At 41.3% G+C, this 19,752-nt stretch overlaps 1 protein-coding gene across 3 annotated transcripts in view; it reads left to right on the plus strand.

Annotated features, from left to right (window-relative positions):
* The window catches only part of LOC111663941 (seizure protein 6 homolog), an 84,948-nt gene that overhangs the window by 50,809 nt on the left and 14,387 nt on the right, over positions 1-19,752 (plus strand). For all 3 annotated transcript variants that reach the window (XM_023418349.2, XM_023418350.2, XM_023418351.2), the window contains exons 4-9: positions 5,248-5,440; positions 14,841-15,026; positions 15,864-16,032; positions 16,582-16,748; positions 16,832-17,026; positions 17,821-17,959. In XM_023418349.2, coding sequence (XP_023274117.1) covers positions 5,248-5,440; positions 14,841-15,026; positions 15,864-16,032; positions 16,582-16,748; positions 16,832-17,026; positions 17,821-17,959 — 1,049 coding nt within the window. The remainder of the gene's footprint in view (positions 1-5,247; positions 5,441-14,840; positions 15,027-15,863; positions 16,033-16,581; positions 16,749-16,831; positions 17,027-17,820; positions 17,960-19,752) is intronic.

Below are 19,752 nucleotides of genomic sequence, written 5' to 3' on the forward strand. Positions count from 1 at the left end.
TCCTGGTGGAGTAAAGTCCTGTCTGGCTGTGTTGCTTGCTGTTATCTCCTTTGTTCTCCTCACAGAGTTAGCTGTTCCACGCTAACTCTGCTACGACTCCTGTTGCTTGGAAAATCAGCTGGCCTTGTGTTATAGCTGCTGATTCTGAAGAGGATTTGGTTCACTCACAGTTAATCCGAAGCAGGTCACTGTTGTGGAGGAGAAGAGTGGTTGCAGGCTGCTGTGAGCAGGCCGGCGAAAGAGCTGGTTTCTCAGGTAGCAGAGCTGACCTGGGCTGGGGTCTTGTTTCCCTTTGAAGAACCAAGAGGAGAGAGCAGGAGCTGCTCTCCAGAGCAAACCGAGAAGAGAGAGAAGAGAAGAAGGAGATCTGGTTTTGTTTGGTGACACCCTTGGGGGTCACATGTCACACGCTGACCCACACTGGCTGGCCAGTAAGGTCCGTGGGGGGAAGGGTCGTCCCCAGGTATGAACAGTGAGCAACTGTGGGGTGTGAATTCCTTTGTCCAGTGGAGCAAAGAAACATCTGGTCTCTTGAATGATGAGTCCCAACAAGGAGAAGAAAAGTGAGGCTGATTTATCAGAAAGCAAGAATCTCATCTCATGAAAGTGTTTGAAATGCAGAGGTTACTCCGAGCGTCTGGAAGGTGAAGGAGGATAATATCTTAGGAGATGGTCACTGTATGGTGGTGGCCTTTGGCGATCTCGAGAACATTAAATGTGACAGTTAGCAAGTGAGTATTGTATTCAGCCACTGGCTCCGGCACATTCTCATTAACATGCAGCTTTTGCTGATTAGTAACAATCCATTGTTTTAGACAGCAGGCCAAGCAGGAAACGGCCTTGGCTGTTTTATATAGAGGTGAATGTTTAATTAAGATAACAGTTTTCATATAATGAGCAGTCAAAGACCTCCGGTTTTGTATGAATTTATCAGGAGATACACAAAAACACCAAATGGATGTGGTGCACCAAGACTGCTCAAATGTGAGCCTCAGATAGGGGCGATGAGGTAGACACAGCACCACTGTGCTCCACTGTATGAGCCGGTGGCTTTTTTATCATAGTAAGGATGACACTGCAGCTGGTGAGTCCAATGGCTGTTGATTTACTTCCCCCAGCAGCAGGGTCATTTAATTTCCATCTATACTGGGAGCATTTGATTACATACTGCTCATTTCTGCACCAGCAATGGCTCCTGTGAGTCAGTGTAAATGTTCATTGCAGAGCACCAGCAGATGTTTTCAACAGTAAATTATCAGTGAGAAGCAGCCTCTGTGGATAGTTAACTCGCACTGTCTACTTATGGATAAATTAATGAGTGAATAAAGATTACATGTCAAGTGTAAAAATGGTTTGTTTGTTTCAAATCATCAGAATTTTTTTCTTGTCCAAATTGTATTTTTCTTGGATTTTATTTTGAGAGTAACTTCCTAATTGCATGATGCAGACTATTTGGTTTATCTCGTGTGGGATTAATTGTATGATACCAGCAACGACTCTAGTCACAGATTAAACCATGCCAGGCTGCTTTCTGTTTGGATGTGATAAGATGGATCCTCACCTCTGCTCATTGTTCACTCTTATAGTTAAACACTGCAGCTCACTGGAGGCTCCCTGTTTTACAAAGGTCAAGGCAAGCACGGAAAGATCAAGGTATTCAATACTGCAATTATTGTTGTCCTTAGAAACCTTTATTTTAGAGGGGCTCATCCATCTTTTGTTATACTAAGTGCAGCTCTAGGACTGTCAATTGTACCGTGGGCTTGCAGGATGGTCTGTTCATTAAAGTGGTTTGATTGAAAAGACAGTGGCTAGAGGAGAGCGATGACCCTCTCCTCTCGTTGTGATTGGACTGGAACAGTCGTTGGTGAAAAAAAGAAATGCTTGCAGTGACAGAGCACCTACAGAGGAAACCATGTATCTCTTGCATTGTTTAGACCTTTGTCGGACGCTGGATGAAAAACACTAAACAGACATTCTTTCTTGTCTCAACACAATTCTGAAAATGCAACAACACACACTGTATAGATGTTATCCTCTGATAATGTTGTGGTTGGTGCGGAAGTGTGCTTGGTCAGCCAAATCTCCAGTCCCACAAAAGTGTCTGCTGAGGCAGAGATTCCAGCTCGGAGTTACAATAAGCCTGCTCTCATTACAGTCCAGTGTACATCCGTGTACATGCACGCGCAAACACTCACACACACACACACATACACACAGACACATGCATATACGTGTGAGTGTGTGTGTGAGAGAGAGAGACAGAGATGGTGAGAAAGAAGTCCCTCTGGGCATTTGGCTGCAGCAGTGGTGAAGATAAGGTATTCTGATGTCTCCTGACATGGCCAATGATTCATAATTGAGGCAGGACAGCTGTAGCTGGCTGCACTGACAGGTCCCAGGGTGGATGACAGATGATAGGGCCCTCTGGGGCCAAGCTATCTATCAGCCCAAATGTTCACTGTCCATTATCTGCTCACCTGTCCTTCACAAGCCTCCATGCTATATGTAAACCAAGTGGACACAGACCCACACTCTGTGACTGGAACAACATATTCAGTGAGGTCAAGCAGACAGCATACGATACTGACGTGGTCCCAACACAATAAACACCTGTGCAATCAGGTGTTCACTGAATAAAGATTAACAGATTAAATTCTGCTGTTTTAAAACTTTTGTTGGATCATCTCACACGGTTCAGTATTATGTTTTCTTTCTGTAAACTGCATTCAGATTAACACCAGAACAACAGCAACCACTGCTTTGTTGTGAGAGAAAAGTCATATTTAATGTTCACCATAAAATCATTGTAGTGTTCTACACTAGCCTTTCACACTACACTACGAATACACAAGCTTTTTTACAGTGTTTTATCAAGCATGCCATCTTGCTTTGCTCCCTGATGTTTTTTGGAGGGATGGTTGACTAAAATATGTATGAAGCATGGTAGAATATCAGCCATCTCTCCTTCACTCACCAGTTTTACATCAAGCCATAGAAACACATCCCAGGAATATCATTTCAAATGGAAGTTGAGAGCCAGAAGGAATTTATAGGCTCAGGTGTGTTTTAATCTATACTCGACCTTGCTTTGGTCTAAAACCTTCCGAAATGTCCCGTTCTTTTAAAGTAATTCAAGTTTAGGATCAATCAACCACTATATAATCAGTTATGGATGTACTTTAGAGTTGAGTTTCCACGGTCTAAATTTGTCAGACAATCAGTTTAAACCCATGGTTAGTGAAATCGCAGTTCCGCATTCCTTGAATAGATGGGTATGGATATTAAATTGAGGGAGAATTACTGTGCTGTACTGTTGGGTGAAATTTGAAGTTAGAATATGAGCAAGTAACTGAAGTAACCTGATTTGCAAAACATCTAAGCCCTCCACATTAACTCAGAGAAAAAAAAGGCAGAAGTGAAAAAAAGTAGCTCTGCCTCAGGCTTTGTCATTGTCATTGCCCTTGAGAGACTGAGAAACAGAGATTCTAAAATAATGTGACATTCCTTTATTACTCACTGTGACACTGCTGTTTGAGGCTGAACTACCTACGCTGCAATGCTAATATGCAGATTTAGTATATACACAACAGGAATATGTGCCGTCTCGTCCGTGTTCTGAGTTGGTCTGAAACCCACAGTGTGACGTTGTGTTTAATTCTGGTCGAGATAAAAATCAAATCAATCACAGGGTCTGACCTCGTGGATCATTCTGCAGGAAGTCACCTCCAAGCTCAGCATCAGTGTCCATTAGCCTCTCCGTGCTCATTGTCAGCTTCCCCTCTGACCGAGTGACAGTCAACGTGACCAAATTCATTCTGCTGCCACCGTTGTGTGCGATGTGCTCTTATGTTGTGTGTCCGCTGTTTCAGCTTCTCCAGGCTGCTGCACTAACAATCCTTGCACACACACTTCCTTGGGGACATCAGCTTATGGAGGGCAGCCCCTTTTTCTGCCTCATGGCATACCTGAGACGTGAGCCCGCTACCTATGACAGCATCAGCTCTCAGAACGCAACATGAATTACACCGCTGGCTGAAGCAGATGTGGTTGACTGAGCTTTGATGGTGCATTTGTTTTTTAAGGACAGGAGCAGCGTCCATTTTGGATCTGGCTCCAAGAGTCATTGGGGCTTGTAGCTCTATTTTATATTGGTTTATCTCCTCTCTGTCTCTCTCTCTCTTTTTTTTTTATTAGCACAGATGAATGTACAAAACTTTAAGCTTCTCATTTTGCAAACAGAATCAAATTTTGAAAACAGAGTTATTTTAATGTCAATCTTTGCTCTAAAAGTTATCTTGCATGCGTTATACAGATTTACCGAAAGCTTCTTTGTTATCCCACTATTAACCCCCCACCCAAAAAAAAAAATTGAAATCGAAGGATTTGGAATTGATAAGAAGTTTCACTCTTGGATTAGATTTAATAAAAGTGACTAATGCTGTTCAAGTCTTACAAAAACAAGTGAAGGTGAAAGCTTTATGTTAAAAAACAACAGAATAATAATCATGACCTGCTGTTGGATTAACATACCTCTTTTATGGTTCTGTGGGGAATAAATCTGATGTTGCTCCAAAATGTGTCAGCACTCCATTATCCAGACACTTTAACTACATGAAATCCTCCTGAGGTTCCTTCACCAGATTTAGCTGCAGATGCTGCTCAAACCTGTTGAAGATATATAGCACTGGCAGTAGCTTAGAGGCACAAGGAGAACACAGAAAGACGAATCAATCATGCAACAAACCGAGAGTTAATAACCCAGAATGCATATACAATTACACTACACTGAAAACATCTACAATCCAGGAGCAGGTTTACAAAGAAATGACTGAACCAAACCAACTCCACCAAATCCAAGTGCGACTGTGTTGGTAGGCGACTGATTAAAGGACACAGCAGGTAACCCATTTTTCCAGGGCAACATTATCAGACTAAACCATAAGATTCCATCTGGTGTGAAATGAAACATCAAATCAACAGCTGCGTGCAATGAAATATTTTTATGTTGGAGTTTTAAATCAATGAATTTCACCTATTTGTGTTTCAAAGTGTGGATAGAAATAAATTTGCTCGTTCTTGCAGTGCTAAACACGCTCCGACAGTTAATTATGATTCTGTGTAATGTGTTTGCAAACCGTACCTCAGTCTGAACTGGTTGCTAGCATGACATCACACATGATGCACAGAGGTACAGCGATAAAAGGCCCGTGTGGAATCATGTGCTATGGTCTCTTTTCATTGTAGGTGCTAAATGTGAGCGTGTTGGAGGGGGAGCAGGTGACAGTGGAGGACACTGGGGGCCAAGAACCCCTCATCCTGGCCAACGAGTCAGTCTTGGTGAGAGGCCTTGTTCTACGCAGCTGGAGCAACCAGATCTCCATCCGTTTTCGTAGTGACCAACAGCACAACTCCGGATTCCTCCTGCTGCATTACCAAGGTGAGCCGATGTCATGCTAAAAACTGCTGTCAGATTATACCGATGATTAGTGAAGATTATAGTGTTGCTCACACCGGACTGAAACTGTATGAACATCAATTTAACATCAGTATTTGTTCTCAGTGGTGGTTGTTTTCGGTGGTGCCCGTTTTCTTGGAACAAATGCGTACATTCATTTGGGTCGTGAGAAAACCTTTATTTACAGAAATGCCAGCAAGCAGAGATTCTTCTGCGTCACCTCTCATCAGGTTGCAACTGAGGAAGAGATACGAAGAACTGTCTGTGCCTTAATCTACTGTCATGCTCACTTTAGTTCAAAAAGGAGTAATAAGGTCTCACTCTTATGCAGAGCTCGGTCAGAGTGGCCAGCTTACTGAAAGTATACACTACTGCACAGTTATATTAAAACGTGATCATAAGATCATATGATGTGTAGGATTATCATTTCCCACATGGTCCATTATAAACCTCTATTTCATTCTATTTACTGAGTGCATGTATGTCCCTGTTTTCTTTTATTCCACAATCCCAAAAAGAGAATTGCGTGAAAGAGCATCTCTTAAACTACCTGCACAGCGTGAGGCATCTGTTGTCCTGCTGAGTTAGCAAGTAGGCTGAAAGATGACAGGAAACAAGCTCACTACTCAGATGAACATGTTCAAGCTTGTTCTGTGAGCACTGGATCCAGCTGGCCTTTGCCGAGATTAAAACTATGCAGAGCAAAATATTAAATCTGATCAAATTGTAAGTACAATAGTGTCTGGCAGCATAAACCCAGTGGGTGGATATAGTTACTGTTTGTTGTTGGTGAATATGATGGCCCATAAACCGCGCCCCCCTCCTCGCTTGTTTTGTGCGTGACATTGATCTTCCGTGTCCGCAACAATGTCTGTTTATCTTAGCAATCACACAAAGTGGCCACCAATTACATGCCCCATCGATTTGAGTTGATGGTGGAAGCTGGTGGACAAAACATTCATTCCACCGTATTACTATGGCACTTTCATCAGCTGGGAAATGAAAGCGACCGTCAAAACAGCGGCGCTGACGTGAGATAAATCAGCCCATCTCTGCTGGATGTGTGAACATCGGTGTGTGGTCGGGCTGAAAGACGACAGCGAGGGGTCAGTGTGGATCATACAGGGTGATGCATAGATGGGGAGAGAAGGTGATAAAGAGTTGGAATACATCACCCTGTCAGGTGTACTTTTCTCCTTCACTTCTCCCCTTTGCATTTTAGTAAACATTATTCAGGATAATTTTATGGGACATGGTTTTCCATATTTATTGATTTATAGATGAACACCTCGTTCTATTTCTGTTTCTCCGTTGTATTGTTAAAAGACCTTTTCATCTATCCATCCATGAACAATTCACTATTAAATAAACCCAATGCTTGCACTACAACATGCACCTGGTGCTGAGCACAGTCTGCAGATCCAGTGGAGACGCTGTACAAGTTGGCTGCTTCATGAAGGACAATGATCGTCCCTTATGCTTCTGCTTATCAACACCCATATCATATTTCAAATATGACCCATACGCAAATGTTATATATACATACATATACACGCACACACACACACACATACATATACACATGTTTAAAATTAATACGAAAAACATATATAAGCATGTAGAATTTTGTTGTTGGTATGTTGTTTTAATAAACCACATATAGGAATTACATATATGGTATATTGTTAACATAGATGCAATCATACAATAAAAAAATATTTTTTTAACTTAATTTTTTAACATATGTACATATACAGATTTTACCAAGAGTATTTCATATACGTTATGAACTTATATTTTCATATATGGAGAGGATGAATATATGTGATAATAATTTATCTCTTTACAGGTGACATATATGGCAATATCACTCCTGATATAGGGACATATGTCATATATGACATTTCTGTATGGGAATGAAAACAGGCTAAGACAATAACCAGGATACGGTGCATATTTGCCTTAAGCACTGGTCACAGTCACCTGTTAAAGAAAAGATGTAATGCTAAAAGCTGTGATGATAAACACCCTGAATGAAATTCAAGTATAACTAATTATGGTTCTGCTGCTGCATTTCATCATGTGTAGATCAGACCATCAAGTGAAAGTCAGAGACTGGTGATTCCTGTCATATATGAATATTCAGGTTTCCTATGTTCCATGTCATATCCCAAATATGTGCATAGGACCATGATAACACTGTCAGAGCAGGGACAATGATGTACATGTTAATGTACCCATCAACAACCTAGGATATAAAAAAAAAAAAAACATTAATAATAAGTATCATTAAATGATGTGGCCTTGGGCAGATCGGTCCTCTCAGGATGTCTGGCCTTGGGCACCACATAGGCAGAAGTGACCCTGGGCTGTTCACTGTCTATAACTTCATGGTCAACACTGAGTGATATTGGCTCAGAATAATGTATTTCATACGAAGAGGGCTTCATCTTCACATGGACCTTCAGATTATGAAGTGTTTGTTCCCATTTTGTCTGATGCTACAGTAGATGTCCCTCTGCACTTCATTATATCCATTGTTATAAAACACTTTAACCTGGACCACTTTCCATATTGTAATTGTTGCCAGCAATAAGCATATAAAAACAGATCAGATGAGTGGGGTTAGCTGAATTTATTTGGTTTGTAATTTGATGGAACAGATTTAGTTCCACTAATGAGAAAAAGTGCAATGAGCAGATTTCCTGAAGACTGGACATATTGGAGACACAGAAGATATTTCAATTTGTGATCCTCCCCTTGGTAATCAGCGTATCACCTTGTCTTTTATAATGGGCTGTGAGAAATGTGATTGGACAAGCGTGGAGAAGGGGACAGAGCTGTGGAGAGATGGATCTCAGCTCAGGGTAATTAATATCTGCTGCAGCGTTGGCTGGGCCTGCGATGGCAGACTGATGGATGCCTCTATAAACTTCAGCAGCAGCCTGACACGTGGAACATGACTGTGAGTGTGTTTTAATGTAGAGAGTGTGCAGCTGGAGAGGGGAAGAGTACATCCCATGTAAATCCTTATCTTTTCCTCACTACACACACACACACACACACACACACACACACCTTCACCTGGAACAGGGAGTATTAATGTGTCCATTTAACTATAATGTCTTTACACAGACACTGCAGCTTCCATATAGTTTTAAAATATAAATCATGCATGAAGCTAACGACATAAACATGAGTTAGTGCATCCTGAGTGTAAACAGTGTGTGCACACAGTCAGGATTCTTCGCTGGGGAAATGATATTTATAAGTTTAGCATATACAGGTTTTTCTCCTCACAACCCAAATGTTTTAGTAGGAAAATAACCAGAATTGATATTTGGCTATATAAATCCAAATTTACACACACACACACACACACACACACACACACACACACACACACACACACACACACACACACACACACTTTAAGAAGCATCAATGACATCAATTATTAAAGAGTTGTTGTCCAAGTTATTACAGAAAATAATAATAATCGATTCAGACTCATATTCTCCCTGAAATTAAATTGACAGCATTTTCATCACTGACATTAATATTCCTTATTAAAATGTTAAATATTCCTTATTTGCAGGTTTATTACAACTTGCAATGTGAAAACCTAAACTGACTTTTTGTAACAAGGATTGGCACAAATTCTTAAAACTAGATTACTGTGCAACAATGCATCCGAGTGTGGAGAGGATACTTTATCCTATAAGATTCTTATAAGGAATTTTAATGTTTGATTATTTTTCTGAAAGCATAACAGATTAATCACAGCACTGGCACAATATTTTTGCCAGTTTTTGGCAGGAAACAGAAGGGTCAAGGAATTTTGCCATTTATTTAAGAAGGAAAATCATCTGTATGCATGAGCACTGTGGGAACTAATAATTAACTGTAACACTGCACATGTAAATGTGCACATCCCAAGACCCATTTTACTCCTAATTAGAAGTTACTTCATTTGAAATCGTAGTTAAATTATGATGGAATTGAACCAGCCTCAACATCATATCTGACCTCTTTACATCTATAGGTTAGCTTGAATTGTCATTTCAGGATTTTTTTGAATTAAAATGGAACATATTTCATGACATTGCCAAAGGCAATGATTTCCTACAGAAATTAATGATTGGCTGTAATAAGCTGGGCTGATAAGTGAGGTGGCCAGAGAGCCGGTGCCACTGGCAGTGATTCACCATTTGCCACAATTTCTCAGCAGCATTGATGAGATGCCACCTCCAGTCCAAAGTTATTTCTCTTTAATAGAGTTTATTGAATAAATGACCATTAAAATTGAGTTTTTAACCTAACCACATAAATATCAATAGGCCAGATCATGGCAGAACATTGGTCTGGCTTTCTACAAGTGGATCACTTTCCCTGAGACAACACTATTGATCTCCCTGTAAAAGGTAATGCTCTGGTGCACAGCCAGGACATAAGGCTTATATACAGCGACGGTCACAAGCTCCCACAAGTCACCTGCTATAACTGCAGGACTGCTGTCAGCGCATCAGACAGCTAACAATATATGACCAGTCATCAGCACGGGATTTTTTCTCAGTGGACACACATTTAATCCTCTGAATGCCGATGCAACACACGGTGGATAATATTCTCCCCATTAAATATAATAACAATCGGACCTACTTTTCATTATTTGTGTTGTGTTTCCTACCACACCATTTCATTATCTCCTGCCCTCACCTTGCAGAGTTTGATCCCATTCCAGCTCTCTACCGGAAGGGATTCAACACTTGAAATTTAACAGTGCAACAGTTTATTAGGTCTAAATTGAAATGCATTTTATTTGTTTGTCCAAATGTGGCAGATAACTTGCTATTGCTGGCTTCCTCACCTCATCTATTGTGCCCTAGTCAACAATATTTGTCCATTATTGGTTGAAGAGCAGCATTCTCACTTGGAACTACTCAGGCAAATGAAAAATGTGCACACAGCAGAATGAGGCTCATTAATGGCAGCGATGTGTGGGTGAATGCAGGAGTTGCACCAAGTACTCTTTCAGGAAATGTCGACTTTCTTTAAATGATTTCCAAAAGTTGATCTTTAGTGACTTTTGAGAGAGGGCTGAAAAACTAGAACTCATTATCGAATCCAGAATACACATTTGTGGTTCCATATTTTAAACAAGGACACTTAAATTCAGATAGGTGAGAAAGGGCAGGAAGCAATTTAAACAGAAACTATAAAATGCAGGAAAAATCCATTTCTGGTGCACAGATTAGAGAGAGAGAGAGAAACTAAGACAGGATGTGTTGCTCTTGAACTCTTGTGATCGAGTTCTGTGAAATGACAAAAACAAAGTGAAAAAACATTTAGCTCATGTTCAGATGTCTTGTGATTACACATTGGTTATGACAAGCTTCTTGTATAGTGTATAAAGCAGCTTTCTAAATTTAAAACCATGCCATTTAAGTCCTCAAGGCTTTCAGCTATTTTCCCCACTAATTGTGATCTTTTTAAGGACACCGATTTTAAACAATATTTAAACAAAGTAACAGTATGTCACTGCAGCATTGATCCCAGTGTTTCATGTTTGGACCTGTGATGTCCTCTTTCTAATATGGAAGTGGGATGATGTTTTTTTTTTTGTACTGGTCCACAGTGAGCATAAATATTACTGCCATTATACACGTATTATATTAAAGCAAAGTAAGTATTTAAAAATGGAAATCTTATTTACTAAAGGAATCATCAGAGTGGCCATCACCACAGTAGTGCTTTATCTTAAGTTAAAGACCTTCCAATGAAAATCAAGTGTTACCATGTGTCCATATAATAACAGACATATGATAATGAAATAACCATCAACACCATGACTGAGTGTTTCCACCTTGAACTGCAATGAACCAATGACAGTCTCATAAACACAGATTCAGGGCTTCATACGTCACAGACCTGAGGAACCAATCATGTCAACCGGTGGGGACGGGGGGTGGGGCTAAATACACCTGAAACCTTCTCAGTACAGAGATAGTGAGAGTTAGCATTAGCACAACCGCTAACACTGGGTCAGCCATTGCCAGTTACAAGCTAACAAACAACAAATAAAAGATGCTAACTGCACTAACGGTTCTGATCCGTCTGCTAGTCTCTGGTTCTGGTCTCAACAGACTCCTCCTCTGAGTCTGGGTCTGACTGAGGCTCAAACATGTGGCTGAGTCTCTCTGATGTTTCCTCCTCTCACCATCTTGATACTCTCCACTCTCCCCGCCCTCCACCTGGAGCCAGCAGGTGGTGGGCGGGGCTCAAGGACTGATCCAGATTTCTCAATCAGGAAGTAAGAAGAGATGAGCTGCAGACCCAGATTTTATGTGTGAAAACATGTTCAACTAAATATGAATCATAGCAGAGTATGTAGTTCTATGTAATTCAGATAATGTACATGTTATTGTAACCTGCACCTTCCTCAGATGAACAGTATTCAACAGTATTTTGGCAGCAAAATACTCTTATGTAGTGGACACTTATCTTTTGTCTCGTCCACACTAGTCGAAACTGAGGGTTTACCTGAATATTACCAATCTGACTATTTCCTCTCCTCTACAACAATAACTAAAGACATAAGCTCCACATCTGTTTCCTGTGGCCCTACGGTGCCATCAGCTAATCTTCCTGGCTGCCTGCACCGTGGATCTATTATTTGTAATGGCAAAACAATCAGACTTTATGGCCCAGCACCACATCCACTGGAATGGAGGCAGCACGTAATTTAATACTTCAGGAATTGGCTCCACAATATTTGCCTCTGGCTCTCACTGCATGCTCAATAGGGATGTAAATGCTGCTATGATAATGGCAATAACTAGGTTCATTGGAGCTAGTGATAAACCATGAATTGAATGGATGACCCAGAAGCAGCGCACCTCGTCCCTGTGGCTCACTGATTTACTGCAAAAGAAAGGCCCATTTCATTACGGTGGAAACCAGTGGCTTGTATAAAAGGAAAACCTAAGTCAGTAGATTAAAACATTGTAGATGGGGGCAGTTTCACAAGCCTTTATGGCCATTATCCATTTAGGCCCATTTTCCCTTGAGTTCAAGTTCAAAGATTGATAGAGTGACATTTTTGAATATCCAATTTAGCTTCAAGGTAATGTGAGAGACATCAGTAAAGTGATGTTTTTCATCTACAAATGGCTGCCTGGAATGAAAGCAGTTCAAATCCAACCTGCTACAGTGTCCCGTGTTTTGTCCTGTTTAACCTCCAATTGCTCAGCATCTGTGCATGCAAAGATTTCACAACCAAGACATATGAAAGCATTCACACGGTGGTCCAAAGAGCCTGTCTATCAGGTGTCAGCTTCTGCTGCTTCCCCAGCTCTAAACTCGTGATGGTGAGAGGCCAGGCTTTTAGACCAGAGTCACAGTCTATTCACAGATGTTCTTGGCTGGTTGTTTACTTTATCAGAAAAATTTAGATTGGGTCAGACATGTTATAAACAACCTAACCTAACCAACCCGAACCAACGACTTTCAGCTTCCTCAGCAAATATTAACTTTAAATGCTGATAAGATCTTGCCATTTCTTCCTCATTGGTTCATACAACTAAACAAGCAGTGAGCAGTTTTATGATGCAGTTCAATTGGATAAGAATCAAGCCATGAGACAGGTTAGTGGAGTTTTGTACAGGCTCACACCAAACAGCTGAAAGTAGTCCACATCTTAATTCTTTAAACACCAACTTAATCATATTTACATAAGTAGATTAAGGTGTTTACCCAACATGGCCCATGCCCGATTATTATCATAATTGCTTTTAAGACTGCAAATATGAATTTTAATATATCCAAATATGAATTGAACACAGACAGCTCTGCCAGCTGCCGTTTCCCTTGTTGTTTTCTTCTTCATCTATTCATTCTTATTTTGGCTTTACATGCACTCCATTATGCTGTAACACCGGCATGCGACTTGCAAAGCTGGAGTAAAGTTTCAGCTTTTTAAAAAGGTCCCTGTAATTTAGCGGCTGCACAATTACACTGTTGTTGTAACACAAGCCATAGTGGCTCCAATTATGTTGCTTGTTACGTTGTTCACACATTTCCAGAAGTTTAAAAGTTTTAGTCTGCTCATTAAAGTGCCCGCACTAATGAGGTAGAACAGTGTGGCTATTAGACAGGGAGAAAAGGTTGTTTAATAGTTTCCATTACAGACTTGGTTAGTTCACTCCATTATCCATGTGAGCTCCATCCCATCCTGCACCATTTGTTTAAAGCAGAGACAGGACAACAATGCAAAGCAAGTCCAGGGACATTGATCTTACCCTGCTGGAATCTCAACTCTGTGACAGCCACTACAGAAGCAATTCCTCTTCCAGCTATCACATTACAGACCCACTATGATGTTCAACTGTTCTGCAACATTTCCATTTGTCAAAGTATTTGCAGAGGCTCTACACCGGACCACACAGTGATGTTAATTACTGTTGTGCTGCAAACATGTCTCTATACATTTGCATATTGTATATACTGGTAAACTGCAATTAATTAAGAGCTGGAGTGTTCATAAACAAAGCTGAGGGTTGGTTGTAAGGCTGTGTGTGTATGTGTGTTTTGCTATATTTGTGTGTCCAAAATGCTGGAGCCCAAGAGCTACAATGGCTGTTGGAGGGTTAAGTGTTGGTTTTAGGGTTAAGGTATGTCAGTGCCAGATTCCTACAAAGATAGGTGCACACACACACACACACACACACACACACACACACACACACACCTCATTTATTTGCTTAAATAATGGGAAACTCTTTGTATATAAATGTGTGTGGTGCTCAGTGGTTTGGAGCAGAGACAACACGGTCAACAATGCAACGAAACAGCAAGGTTTTATACACAATGCAGGACACAGAGGATTATGTTGTGGAGCCAGTGAACATTGCTGGCTGTTTATTTTGGCGAGAATTGGACTTTTGTCCTGAATGATACTTTGGCTCCTGGGAAATTAGATATCTAAAAACTTAGTTTGTCATGAAATCTCCCTGGAGCCTCGGGACCGTGGAAGAACATTTCAAGTTGTGGTAAAAAATGAAGTTAGACAAAGCGGGTCTCTTGATGAAGTGGTTCATCATCAGGATCATCAGGGTAATTAGCTGAGTTTGGATATAATTGCATTGCATTATAGCATGAACGTGCTTCCAGTTTCTAAAAACTCTCCCACTCTCTCTCCGTCTAATCACTACTGGGCATCACAGATTACACAGTGGACAGACCTCAGCACCAAGCAACACACTGAACACATTTTACTGACAGTACTAACACAGCCACATCAGCATTCATACAGTAAAGCACATTTCAGATTCAGAGGATTTTTTACAAAGATAAAAACATTTTCTCTCTATTTCCTCTCTAGCCTTCGTGCTGAGCTGTGTGTTCCCCAAAGAGCCAGCTGGTGGGGAAGTGTCGGTGACACACCTCCACGCTGGAGGAGAGGCCTACTTCCGCTGTTTCACCGGCTACAAGTTGCAAGGCCCCAAAATGCTCACCTGTCGCAACGCAACCACACCTTACTGGAGTGGGAAGGAGCCCCAGTGTGTGGGTAAGACGGACCGGTTCATTCCCAGACACACGTTAGCTCATCAATAACAGGAGCATGTCAGACCAATGAGGGACTATAACTGTAACCTTTGGGATGATTTTGTTTCAGTAGTTAACAGTGACTTGGGGGCAAACTTTCACAATCTTATCTGTAATTAGATTTGACCAAATGTATATATAACCAAGATATATATATTTATTATTATAATAATTATTATAATGTAACCAAGAACATTTTTGCCAAGTACAAATGAAGTTAAAATGATGTGGAAAATAGGATCTTAAAAATAGGAGGGATATATGTTGCAACTCCCTCTCTCTTCAGCTTTCCTCTAATACAGGTGATTTTGATTAACGAAAGCTTTCATGAGGTTGTCTCCTGCTGAGTTGATTACTTACACTCCGAGGCCAAATGAGTGTGTTTGCATGTGATTAGCAGCGCAGGGAGCTATTCTTTGGAGATGGTGCAAAACAAGGCCATTGGACCTGCTGCCTTAATTAGAACTGGGCTGCATGACAATCCTTCTCCTGCTGGTAAAGGCTCATCTGCCAGCTCCAGCGTTTCTGTGCGCCTGCCTGCAGCTGCTCTGAACTGATAGTGTTACTGCTGCTGTTTTGCTGTTCTCTTTACAAGTCCATCACACACAGTCACACACTTACACCCAGGTTGAGCCACCGAGTGCAGTCCCAGCCACAGTCCAGTGGATACTGATGATATCTGTTCTCAGACAGGGGCTTTTCTCTCAAACCCCTACCATAGTTGGTGTCATTACTTTTCTCACCTAGTCCTACCTTCCAACTCTTTGTCTTCTTCCTCTCACTCTCTCCTCCCATATAGCATCCTGCGGGGGAATGATAAAAAATGCTACCTATGGCCGTATTGTCTCTCCTGGTTTCCCTGGCAACTACAGCAACAATCTGACGTGCCACTGGGTCCTGGAGGTCCCTGAAGGCCACAGGCTTCACATTCACTTTGAGAAGGTGGCTCTGGCAGAGGACGATGACAGGTGGCGTATGCATAATGCTAAAATCACATCGAGAGTAAGAGTGCGCAGTTAGAGTGTGTGTGTGTGTGTGTGTGTGTGTGTGTGTGTGTGTGTGTATGTGTCTTCAGCTAATAGATGGCACCGGGGCTTTAAACTCATTTTCTGAATAACAGTGTGCCTGTGGATAGAGCATTAAAACCCTCGAGGCTATAAATAACCAAAATCTTCAGGGAGTGACAGATGGATTTGAAAGGACCCTTTATCATTATAATCCCTTAACAGTGTTCTATCAAGCGAAGGAATTGAAGGGACTACAGAAGGTAGTGAGAGGAAGGAAACTGCAATTGCATTACATTTTTCTTCACTGATCCACATGGCTATCGTCACACATGACCATTCACCTCATTACCAAGTGTTGAAGAATGTTATCACAAAGTTATTACAACCAACATTGGAACAGTGAGCAGCTCTCAGATGGGTTGTAACTTCGTTTATGCTTATTTTACCTTTCAAGGCTTATGTCTTTTAATGTGTGTGTGTGTGTGTGTGTGTGTGTGTTTGTTTGTTTAGGCTGATGATTAAGAATGGCAACAACATTGACTCTCCCCCTGTGTACGACTCCTATGAGGTGGAGTATTTGCCCAACGAGGGTGTGCTCAGCACCGGACGTTACCTCTTTATAGAGTTCACCACAGACGGGACAGTGACTTCCACTGGTGCAGCCATCAGATACGAAGGCAAGTTGCGCAGGCAGATTGCAGAGTTTGCTAACGAACAACATTACACTGCAAGGTATTAATGCAGTTCCTGTGTCCCACAGCTTTTGCAAAAGGAATGTGCTACGAGCCTTTTGTGAAATACGGCAACTTCAGCAGCAGTGACTCCACTTACAGTGTGGGAGCAGTGGTTGAATTCTCATGTGACCCTGGCTACACGCTAGAGCAAGGCTCCGTGGTGATTGAGTGTGTGGACGCACAAAACCCACAGTGGAATGAGACTGAGCCGGCCTGTAGGGGTGAGTCAACACATTTCATCTGATCCAGTAATAGTGCGACATTAGAGCTTTTATGAAAATGTGCCTCCTCTGGAGAAGAACTTAGAGTGGCTAAAGACCTGAGGCTTTCATTGTCTGCTTGATCAGTGCAGGGTTAGTGAAGTCTTTTTATTCAAACATTAAACACCACTGGCAGTTAACTATATCTTCCTAAGCTGCTTTCCTCTGATCCGTGTTAAATTTCCTCTTGAAACTGTAACAATGATTTTACTTTGATATGTGTATTTGCAGGGCAGATTTTAGAAGAGCGCAAGATTAAAGGCATACAATAGTTGGCCTAAGATGAACACTGCCGTGCTGCAAAGACTACACACCATACTAAACAGTGATCTACCCCTGAGCCCTTCCCTTCGCCTCCTTCCCTCTCACACGCTTCCCATACGACACGCTGACCTTACTCCCGCTCTTTGTTGCCAGCATAGTCATTCTGCCACGGAGAAATTGAAAAGCTCTCTAGTAAAGCTAGATATGAGGAAATTTTATTTCTGCTCCTGTGGGTCATGGTCACCAAGTGGTTCAGGGGTAGTGTGCAGTTTTCATGTCATGGACCTTGCACTCTTCATTTCAGCTGTTTGTTAAGATTGTGGTACCATCTTATGAAGTCACATAGTTCATGTATCAGTGTAGATCAGTATCTGCACGTCACAACCTGCATGATGTGACGTTTCCTCTTTAATTTAATGTGAAATCTGTTGCAGTGCATGCATTTGTTTCTCAGCGTCAATCTGAGGTGTGTGTGTGTGTGTGTGTTGCAGCTGTGTGCAGTGGGGAGATCACAGACTCGGCCGGTGTGGTGTTGTCTCCTAATTGGCCTGAGGCCTACGACAAGGGGCAGGACTGCATCTGGGGCATCCATGTGGAAGAGGACAAGAGGATCATGCTTGACATCCAAGTGTAAGAGACAGCACTCAGGTGTAAGAGTAGAAATCACACAGAGGTCAGAGGAGGTCAGATTGACCTCACGATGTTAAACACTCCATCTCCTGACACAAACATGGTTTGTTTCTCATCTGGACACACATGACATGCACAAGGGGAAGAGTTTTTGTGGGTGCAGTCACTAATTAGATCCCCCCCCCCGCCCTCCATTCGCTACATTAAGAATTCTGTGTAGCTTCCAACTCACTCTCTGACCAGATTAGCCAGTAAGCCTCCCTGCTCCCACTTCCCTGGTGTGTGTCTCAGAGTTGGCTTTGAAATGAATATGGTCTGGCAGTGAACTACTGAGCCACTTATCCAGCCTTCCCAACTGTAATTCAACACACACACACACACACACACACACACACACACACACACACACACATACACACACACACACACAAACAATGCACATGCACACAGATGTCTAAGACTGAGTGACTGCTGTGAGAAATACCCCACCCGACCCACCCACACTCATTATGCACTACTGTCATATTGCACATACCAGCCCATATGCTGCTACTGTACCACTACTGGACTGTAGAGGTCACTCCACTCATTCTTGTTGTTTGAGTCTGTAAATATTTTGCTTTTATTGATTGAACTTTCTTAATGCTGCACATTGCTAAACTGATTTGTTTGTCCTGAGCACAATGACTGTAAAGATTTCATTTAATCCAGACGCAAATAGGCAAACTATTTAACCTTCACCATCACTCTTACTGTACATGACTGGCCCCACCACACACACACACACACACACACACACACAGTCATTGCTCTGACGTGTAAACAGACACATTTCCCATTCCAACTATTTCCATAAATGCTTGAGAATCTCCATCTTTGTTTGCTCATCTTCTATGGATTTATCTGTTTGCCTTGTGTGAGTGATTGCCACAATATTTCAATGAACATGCATCCTACAGAGAGCACAAAAACTACAGCATAAGCGATTTGTGTTATTGCCTGAAGCACTTGCACACAAGAGGGCACAGAGAGGTTAAAATTAAACCAGCGGGAATACTGCCCGAGGTTGTAGAAAAACAGTCACTGACAAAATCTCAAACAGAGGCTATTGTTAGCTGTTGGTCACCGTGGTTATTTATGCAGGCAGGCATTTGCTGCCTCCAGTTTAGCTTTCATAATCCACTCACTCATTCTTACTGTAAGAAATTAAAACATATTTCTGAGGTTTGAAGAAATTACAAGGTTTTGTTTTGACATGGGGTCTGGATGCTGTGCAGACAGATTGTAAACTATAGTAGCAGACAGAAAATACATGATGTTTATACATCATCATCATCATCATCATCATCATCATCATCATCATCATCATCATCATCTTGCTTTCCTTGTTCCTTTGGAAACAAACTTGAAAACACACACACACACCATTTTCAACTGACCTTTTCCTCCCTTTTTAAATTTTGCGCCTCTACCACATGGTTGACATTTCCATCTACACTTCAACAGTCTACAATTTTTTCCTTTAAAGTAAAACCATTATTTAACTTAAATGAAACATGTTTCATATAATGTAAACATGAGCAAAGAAATATAAATAGATACTTTAAAAAACGACAAAGCTATTGAGAAAAAATGGAAACATGTTGTAAAATGCAGTGAAATATTTTGTAGAACTAGATTGATAATAATAATAATAATAAAAAAAAAAAAAAAACTGTTTTGATTTTTTTGTGATGTTCTACAAAACCTTGCTGACTTGTATTCAAACAAGAAAACTGAGCATTTCATTTATC

This window comes from Seriola lalandi, unplaced genomic scaffold (assembly GCF_002814215.2).
Source record: "Seriola lalandi dorsalis isolate HSWRI2012SDOR001 ecotype SW California unplaced genomic scaffold, Sedor1 jcf7180002054581, whole genome shotgun sequence".
In the NCBI taxonomy this organism is placed as follows: domain Eukaryota; kingdom Metazoa; phylum Chordata; class Actinopteri; order Carangiformes; family Carangidae; genus Seriola; species Seriola lalandi.